General features: G+C 38.6%; 1 protein-coding gene across 1 annotated transcript; it reads left to right on the top strand.

Moving 5' to 3' along the window:
* Positions 1 to 1,705: 1,705 nt before the first annotated feature.
* On the top strand, positions 1,706 to 6,294 carry LOC148021278 (putative inactive acireductone dioxygenase 2). The gene is made up of 7 exons (XM_087699137.1): positions 1,706 to 1,896; positions 2,382 to 2,595; positions 2,732 to 2,829; positions 2,999 to 3,113; positions 4,421 to 4,545; positions 5,109 to 5,182; positions 5,702 to 6,294. The coding sequence occupies exons 2-7, from the start codon at positions 2,493 to 2,495 to the stop codon at positions 5,757 to 5,759; spliced, it is 573 nt and encodes a 190-aa protein (XP_087555263.1). The 5' UTR covers positions 1,706 to 1,896; positions 2,382 to 2,492; the 3' UTR covers positions 5,760 to 6,294.
* The last annotated feature ends 3,508 nt before the right edge of the window (positions 6,295 to 9,802 follow it).

The raw sequence follows: 9,802 nt of genomic DNA, 5'->3' as shown, positions 1-9,802 counted from the left end.
TTGGGCACTATAACATAGAAGTCAATAGATCCTCATGTGTACTATAACATAGATGTACACACTGGTGTCAAATAGAATATACATGGAAAGGAAGTACTTAATTACCTTTGTTCTATTGTGCATGCCACATACAAAGATTGTTTCTTGTACTTTGAGCACTAGAAACCATGCTTGCTTATAAAAACCATATAGGATATATGCCCAATAGATTCCCTAATCCTTAAAATAAAACATTTATAGAAAAATGGGCAAGAATGAAATTGTCAATCCTCATACATACTAAGAGGTATTTATTGATATGGCATGTGTATGTCCATAAGAAAAAGATGGAGCAAGGGCTTCCTCCAAAGGGCAAGGCATATCTAGATGGAATGGGTCTTCGCAGTTTGGATGAGACGGACAAGCATCATGAAAGGCTATGTTTGTAAGCATAATTACTTTGATTTAATAAGCTTCTAAGTTGTTGATATCCTCTAATACAGGCATATGTTATTTTTCAAATGGATATTTTGGATCAAATTCTAGCTAGGTTGGGGATAACTTGTCCTCATTGATATAATACACATGAGATATGTGGCATCACCTCTTTAGAGAAGGTACAATCAACAAGAGGTACAATCAACAAGGAGCCATATCATCGCAACATAGAAACATCAATACAACATAGAAACATAGAATCAACATAGAAACATCGCAAGATAGAAGTATTATTATCTTTTTCTTCATTAATTCATTTGTTATGCTAGGCATTGCAATCATTTCTTATTTTAATCACTTACTCTTTTGTATATGTGCACAAGATAATCAAGAAGGAGAGGAGGAAACAAGCTCAAGCGAATGTAATGCTTAAGACAAGGGTAGTAGAAACAATGACATTGAATTTGAGGGTAGTTCACTAATGTATCATGTGCACCATCTTAGATTACAATTGTTTCACTTTGTAATGCAAGCCAAAATTTGACTATCAAATTTTGATGTAAGCTGATTATTTACAATGCAATAAATGACATTATTTGCTAGCTTTGAGTTCCCTTGTCTTATGATGCAAGCCAAAATCGGGCTTTTAAATCTTCATATACACCCTTGCATATTTGATAATACAACAAGAACAACATTAAAATGCAGAATGTTTTTGTATTGATTGAACATAAAGGCTTACATTGATACTTGTGATCAAGGGGTGCCCAAACCCTTGACCAATGACTCGAAATGTGGTGCTATTCTAATGTCCATCTTGGTGAGTTGCCAACTAGATCCATACATCATACAAGCTACCTTTATTGTAGCGAGTGAGAATGGAACCCATGACCTTTGAGATAACACACTATTTCACTACAACTTGAGCTAGTTGTTTGTTCATATTACCTGCAATCAATTACATAGTTGTTTGTTCATATTACTTGCAATCAATTACATGTGCGACAAGGGTGAAACATATTAATATCTTACATTGCATGGTAAAATTATACTCATCCTTTAATTGCATGGGAAATATGTATGGTTTTTGGGATAGGTCACATTCTTTCTAACCATAGTAAAGAATGTTCTCTTGCTACCTCAGCTCCATACAACTGCACTAACTCTTTCACCCTTATGTGCGTAGGGTGTCGTGGAGATATGTATGAAGGGTGTTAAAAATGTTCACTTCCATGTCTCTAAAACCTCCCTATATTCGAGGTACAATATATATTCGCTTCAAAACGCCTCCCTTTTGAGCGTCCCTACATTTCAGGCCAATTGCGGATCTGAATCGTATGCCACGCTATCCGTGATAGACTAGTACATACTACGCACCCCTCTCTCTCTCTCTCTCTCCCTCTCGCATTGTCGAAGGAGCACTTTTATTTCTAAGTTCTCTACTACAGGAGCAAGCATCCATTCATGGCACTGCAACAGGTTAGTGTTTGTTTTCCTCCATCTCCACCTCCACGCACCTCCCTCTCCTATTCTATATCTCTTGTCTCTGGCTTTTAGCTCATCACCATCCTCTACTTCTTCTGCTTCATGGTGATCTCTAACCTATATCCCTCCTCACACTTTTCGCTGATGTTTCTACCCTCTTTTTTCGGGATTCAGGTCAACCCCTCTCATTTTGAGTCGTCCTGGTAAAACATATCTGCGGATGTTTAGCCTCTCTCTCTCTCTCTCTCTCTCTCTCTCAGGGTCTGCATGTAGACACAATACAGTCGAGTTATTCGTCTCTCCATTAGAAAACAAATCTTCTCTTTTCGCCTGAGAAAGTTCTTTCTTGGCCTCTTGAGCAGCGTGCACCTGGGAGCTTATATTTCTGTGCCCTGTTACTAGTTTACTAGTTTATATTGTGCATGTGACATAAGATATGACATGAGATGATGGGGCTGATACTTTGGTCTGTCGATCAGCATCAGTAGAAGGAGTCGAAGACGCAGCTGCCCGTGTTCTGGAATCTTCAGTCGTGTTTTATCACCATCTTCATCGGCATCGGCTCTTCTTTGGCCATACCTTAATGCACGATGCAGACTCTAGAAGCTTGGGAATATAATCCGACGGACGAGGATCAGCGACTGGAGCACAAGTACCATCCAAACCGTCCGATCCCGAAAGACCACCTTGAAGGTATCATCCGATAGAATTTCCTTTGCCAGCTTATCCATACATATCACTATCGCTGCATGCGACATCGATAGCATTATGGAAGGGCTGCTGCTTATGTTGACGTAGTCTATATCTTCAACGGCTTTTTATCTCACAGAACTGGGTGTTTTGAGCTGGAAGATTGATGTGGAGCAGGATTATAACTCCAACCCATTGCTCGATAAGATTAAGGTTGCGCGAGGCTACAAGTTAACGGTAAGCCGACTAATCCTGGGTATGAATTATGAAGACCTGCGCATCGTTTGTGTCGCATTAAGGTGTTAAGTCTGAGCAGTTGAAAGCGGGTTGGATTAGTGGATTGAGTTAGTATATCACTGCATAGTATTACTACTGATGATGGATGATGATGGCGACAATGCTGCAGGAGGTTGTTACAGTCGCACCTGGCGTGCTCGATAACTACGAGGAGAAAATCGCCCACTTTTTCAAGGAGCATCTCCACCCGTACGATGAGAGTCGCCTCATCCTCGATGGAAGTGGTAATTTTATAAGTTTGTCTCACCCTCACAACCGCTTTTTTCGCGCCGCTACCTATCGTCTTATGGCATGGATAATATGATATTATCCCAGTAGCTAGCTACTCATTGCTTCTGGTCCCCTAAACCTACTATTATGTTCCATTTCTTACTCTTATTATTTGTTTCTCTTCCGCATATCATAATTCAAACAATCGTCTGTTATCTCACAGCATACCTCAAACAATAGAATTCAGAACCTCCAACCTACCATGACTATGACACCACATCAAACGGCATGTCATAACACGGCATCTCTCTAGCATGTTGCCTCCAAGCTAATGCATGTTGTTGCTGATCATGCATGGTTTTCAGTGTATCCAAGGTCCGCCTTCTTTTAGGATAACACACTTTCTATCCTCTTATACTATCACATGCACTATGGGCATCGTTTATCATTCCCTAGCTTTCTCTCATAGGATTGAGAGACCAAGGTAGTGGACATTGTTTGTCATTCCCTAGCTTCCCCATATAGGATTGGGAGACCAAGGTTGCAATTCCTATCTATGTTACTATCTTTGTCCTCATCATTAGGTAGGTATTATTACAAAGTCTAACCACCATCATAGCTTTTACAATAAGGTCATTTTACTAGCCCAATTTATCAACCTAAAACATGGTCCAATCGAAGGAGAAAATCCTCAGACTATACCCATGAAATCCTTCAAGAAATCGTACTAGATTAGTTATTCTTTGTATCTAGGTCATCTCTGTCATTGCATGATATGGACCTCACTCTTCCTTGTGGATGATAATGGGGTATGACATTAGAGATTTGTAATAGGAAAGAAACATCGAGCCCAAAATGGCATGCACAAGAAGCTTGTTGGAGTAGCTGTTTTGTGTATATAGGACAAAGGTATTAGGTGATATTGCAAGGTTTATTGAGAGTGCTTCCATATTTAGGAGCTACATTAGACCTAGAGTATGTATTGCTATAGTGTTTTCAGAAGAGACTCCAATTTAAGATAAGTAAGAACACATGAGAGTAGCTAATCTCACTATTAATCCTTAACCTTATAGAACACTTTTTGACTTTGTTGAGGATGTCCGTTTGTTTCTTTATTGATCATGTAAGCTAAACTTAACTTTGCATTCACAACAATTAACTTTTTGCACTAAAAAACACCTCCAAAGAGGGATATGTTCATTTGAATATGTGAATTGTCAAGTTACACGGAAGTGTAAGATAGCTTTTGTATTTAACAGTGAGCTATGAAACATAAGTTTACAACACAATTAAAGTCAGTGTTGGTAATGACCATGTGCAGGCTATTGGGACATTCGTGACTACAATGGGAAATGGATTAGGTTCCATGTGGGGAAAGGGGACATGATAGTATTGCCTCCTGGGATGTATCATCGCTTCACACTCGACACAAACAACTACGTGAAGGTAAAGCAAACTACTATTAGTAAGGGTAGTGCCACTCTACTATTAGTAAGTGTAGTGCCACATACTAAGACTTGCTACACTTTCTTGAAGACTAGCAAATAAATTGAGCCCTAGATTTGGAAAGGGAAGAAAGTATCAATCAAGACTAACATTCCTTGTGATGTGTGAGGAGGTTAAGGGCGGTGCCACACTCGAAGTCCTGACTAGGCTTTCAAAGTAAAGGTAGCCGAATTCCTTTTTGGTAAGGAGGCAAAGGAACATGGTGTAAAAGGAACATGTGACACCATGCTCTCTTTACTTGCAAGAGTCCTGACTAGACTTTCAAAGTAAAGATAGTCGAATTCTTTATTAGTAAGGAGGGAAAGGAACATGTGACACCATATATTGCTTTTACTTGCAAGCTGCGTAAGAAGTCTAGAGCGAGGTGTGGCACCACCCTAAGTGGGGGCTTGGGTGTGGCACCACGCTAAAGGCACATTAAATAATGAGTGGTTAAAATCCAGTAATTAGTCGGGTTGTTGGGAGAAGACGCGTGTGTGTGAAGACGGTTCCGACTGTGGCAGGCCGTGCTTCTATTTAAGGAAACTGCAGTGCGGACGGACGTGCTGAGGCCCCACGGGGACGACCTGCAAGTCAGGTATGCAAAGGCTGACCTTTTCTCACCGCTTGTTTTATTGTTAAATTGCTGTCACCATGCTTATCATTCATCGCGATTATTATCTAGTATCCACAATATATTATTATTATTATTATTATTATTATTATACCCACAGGAAATAATCGCACATGCCGTAACCATCTATATATAATATGTCTATATCCTACATATTACTTTATCGTTATGCTATCCCAATTCTCCCTCACGAGCCACGACGTCATCACCAGATCTCCACATGACCTGTATGACGTGTATATATAATATATTCCTGCAACCCGGAGGTAGTTCTCAACTGATGCTTTTTCAATAAAATTGTGGGTTGACAAATTCAGGCTCGTGTTTTTTTTTTGGTATAAATAATGCGTCGTTGTCTCATGTTCGTAGAAATTTTCTGATTGGCCCCCCACCCCCAACTGGATCTTGCACGATGCCACGATCTCCTCTCATCCTTTTCTTTTCTTTTCTCTTTCTTTTTCCTTGTTTTTGTTTTTGTCTCAGGAAAGACTACGTAACAAAAGTCTTGATGGCGTGCGGCGATCGCGCTATGGAAATTTGAAAGGGGGGGAAAAAGGACCAAAAAAAAAAAAATGAAACCGCGTTCATACCTGCATGGCCGATAGGGCCCATTGTGTAAGATTATGTATGCCTCTCTCTCTCTCTCTCTCTCTCTCTCTCTCTCTCTCTCAGGTGCGTTCCTCCCTTCCACATCTCATAGTTATGCATCTCCTACCAGCCTCATAGCCTCACAGTCCACATGCCGCTTCATGTAGCCCACCATCCATCCACGTGAGTTGGTGTGCCTCACTAAGTCCTCCTCTCCCTCTAGTTGTCCTATGCCGCCATTGCTTGTTGAACTCATCTCTATGCTGCCGTGCCGCAATTCCTCTCTAATCCAAGCTCCATTTACTGAACAAGCACTATCCTTTGTGTGATCCAAAGCCCCATTCATATGCCATACATGGTTCCAAAATGAAAAGCTTACCCCCATTATAAGCGATAGCCATTCTATGCACAACTATAATCATAGTTCTTGTACTTCGGATATTTTGCTGGTATTTCATATTTGTGATACGATACTTCTATATTAGAAACTATTCTATTTGGGCTGTACTACCATCTTGTACACATGATAAGAGCATATGTATTCTAAGATCATACATATTGTACCAATATATGTTGAGGTGTTACAACATTCTACTATTTGTACGATGATTTGCAAATTGAATTACTTTGTTAAATTCTTCTATAACTTGTCAATTCTTTTTTACAGTCATGTTATGGCTTTGGCACAATAAAGACCTTGAACAATCATTTCTAAACCCAATAGAGCATGTCACTTTTTTGGGTCTAACTTAGGGTGCTAGCACATGAATGCTCATATGTGTAGTGGGCTCTATATCTGTCTATATCATCTCCATTACATGGCTATCATTCATTTGTATTTCTCAAAAGTATAAAAAAGTAATGTAATTCTATTTTACTATACAATTACGTTTCACAAAACATAACATCAATGATTAGCGTTGTAAAAGAATTAAGAAGCATAAGATTTTATAATTGATATTTCATGCGAATCATCTTTGTTTAGGAATGCACAGTGTTTGACTATAGCATGAATAGCACCTTGCATTTGGTCCCATATTGGTGCCATATTTCAATTGTACTCCTTGCATTTAGCCATAAGAACTTGGGATGGTTAATGCCAAATGAGAGGGAGAGGGAGAGGGAGAGGGAGTATGACACTTTGGGCCTATAGTGACATCTTTACTCTATGGTCAAATTCTCACTATCTTTGTTGAAAGCATTGCTAAAATCATGGCTAGAGAATCATTGCTAGTAGAATCCTTAGCTATGCTTATAGCAATGCTAAGAGTGACAATTACAACAAAATAGCATTAAATAACGATGCAAATATAATTGCAATAGTTACATGAAAAAAAAAAGTTGCTTCTAGCCACAGTGAGCGTAGAACCTTATCCTACTATATGGGACTAAGAACTAATCATACCATTAAATTTAAAAAGGTATGCGTTATTTGATAGATTTTAAATATTTTAACAAAACTGAATAATTATTGAGTGAATGTCCCAAAATGTTAATCATAATGTGGATAGGGTAGAACTACAATAAGCCATATAGTAAAGCTTAAAAAGATAAAACTTAAAAAAAGTTAAAGGTGTAGGCTATATGGCCTTATATGACTAAAGAGATAAGATAGAGTGCAAGCAAAAGAGGTAGGGTGCTCCAAGGAGCCAAACTCCAATGATTTGTAAGATTTGCTATAGTCGGTCACCATGTCAGAGCTTGACTTGACATAGTGAATCAAAAGGGTTCTATAACATAACCAAACACTAATCCGAATTTAGATAGTATATAATAAGAACTATAAATTTACAATAGTATCTAAAGTGATATGACATACTAGATCATTGCACATAGCAAGCTTGTCAATGAGGGCATTTAGACCATGCCTTTATAAATATGTTGTTTCAAGCGCGGTGTGGAATTTCGATTTGTGATGGAGTGCTACACTAAATAATATGAACTAGATCATTAGAATTATTTTATTATTATGAGTGACAAAAAAAGTAATCAAGCCTTAATAACCAACAAAAAACTTACAAAATCCTCTAGGTAGGTTATGTGGTTGCCACTACTAAGGTGATGGATGACCTCTACATGTAGCAATTATGCCCTCACTGCATTCCACTACTATTGCTAATGCTATAGAGAGGAAATGACCTCTTCCTCGAGGCTCCTCCAATCCTCCCTATCATCTATATCACTGCAGTAAGTATTGGAGCAACCTTTCCCAACATCTCGTCAATAGAGGAGTACCAATGGGCGTTGTAGCATCTATATCTCCATAGCATCCCAGGGAGCCACCTACCCTAGAGTGAGGAGTCCCAAGGAGTCCACCTTATAGAACATGTAAGATACCACGTGAGTTCAAATGAAAGGGTATTATATTTAGTAAAATTTACATGATAATATTTACAAAATGGATTTTTAAATTACAATTTGAAAAAAAATTGTAAGTTTAGTAAAGTAAAAGGGGTCATTTTAAGGCTTTGTAGCATGTAAAGAAAGGGTATTTATTAATATCATTTGAATGCATGTTATATAGATGATTTCTTATAGGTGGACTCCCCGGGTGAGGAGTATTCATAGGATGAGAATTCCTAGTATGACAAGGAGACATAGTCTCCACTTTTGCACAACATCCATGAGAGCCATTGTCTCCACCATCAAGGGAGGTGTATCTAACCCTCCCTCTGCAACTAACCTATAGTATTAATTATGCATGCTAAAGACTGACATCTCAAAGCATATCAAGGAAGAGTGTGAGGATGTTGACCAAGAGAACTTTGTGTCTATTCTCTCTCTAGAATGCACAATTTGATATGGAGACGTTTGTATAAAAATCTACTCTAGCTCCTCATCTGTGTACTATCAACTCATAATGCTCTTTGGATCATGTGTGATGACTTGCACAATCCAAAATAGATGGTAGTAGTTAACTCAATGTAGAGGTGAAAGAGAAGTACGATAGTATGTAGACTTGCATAAAATTTCAAAAACATGTGATAAAGTATCAACTTAAGTGAGGTGTCAATAAATGATTATAATGAAAACCTAAACATAGCCTCATCTACAACTCCATAACTTTATATTGGCATAGCTTGACATACATTGAAAGGCCTACATGGAGGTATTCACAAAGAAAAGAGTATGCTTTACTCTCAAATAGTTCTTATACACTTGTCTTCTCCCTTGGTTGTGCTAGATTTCTTGAGCTTGTCTCCTCCACCTTTTGCAAGCCCTCCTTATCCTCTACTTTTTGCAAGCCTTCCTCTGATACTTGTCAGTTCTCCTCCTCCATGCTAGAGACATTTCTTTTAACATATACTTGAGCTATTTGGCATGTCATAGGACCAATTTACAACTAGCGAGGTTGTTATGGGTTAGAGTAGAAGTTCATTTACATAGAATAGTTGACAACCAATCACCATAAAAAGATCTTTGGGGCCTTCAATTGCTTAGTAATCGAAAAAAAAGGATTATCGAATATAATCATGGAGAAGCTACGGTAATCCACCGTGATAATACTTTGCAAGTTTCCAAAATACTCCATCTCATCTATAGCAATGTTTGGATCTATGGCTCGCCGTCGACTCTCTTGCTCGAACTTTGCTATGACACCACAATCCGTTGTGGAGCGCATTTTATCGATGCGCTCGATGCAAAAATGTTGCTCGCGCAACCATGCCACATTATATATTTTGTATTATACATTGAAATAGTTATATTAGTTATCACATATAAAAAATATATATATATATAATCTAGATACGACAGCTTATAAAACATGTGGTTACCTTTGGACTATATGACCTCGAGAATTCCCACTCCTCAGTAGAGACCTCTACCCCTTCGCGAGAGGTTGCGATCAAAGCTACACGTAACCATTGCATAGACATAAACCACGACATCTCCTCTATGCCCTTAAGATATCCAATCGGTCGATGGTGTGTACTGCATCAATATTCCAATAACGCTTCTTCTCGATCTTTCCTGACTTGCTCATACCTAGCGAGC

This window comes from Lygodium microphyllum, chromosome 18, assembly GCF_053477565.2.
Source record: "Lygodium microphyllum isolate KBCC chromosome 18, Lygodium_microphyllum_v1.1.10, whole genome shotgun sequence".
NCBI classification, from domain to species: Eukaryota; Viridiplantae; Streptophyta; class Polypodiopsida; order Schizaeales; family Lygodiaceae; genus Lygodium; species Lygodium microphyllum.
The sequence above is the reverse complement of the archived record's forward strand: the minus strand, read 5'-3'. Positions and strand labels throughout refer to the sequence as shown.

Bases quoted from the DNA above. Each gene is read 5' to 3' on its own strand.
- LOC148021278 (XM_087699137.1), top strand. From the start codon at position 2,493: ATGCAGACTCTAGAAGCTTGGGAATATAATCCGACGGACGAGGATCAG. The intron at 4,546-5,108 runs GTAAAGCAAACT...CGACTGTGGCAG, and splicing joins ACACAAACAACTACGTGAAG to GCCGTGCTTCTATTTAAGGA. The intron at 5,183-5,701 runs GTATGCAAAGGC...TTTTTGTCTCAG, and splicing joins GGGGACGACCTGCAAGTCAG to GAAAGACTACGTAACAAAAG.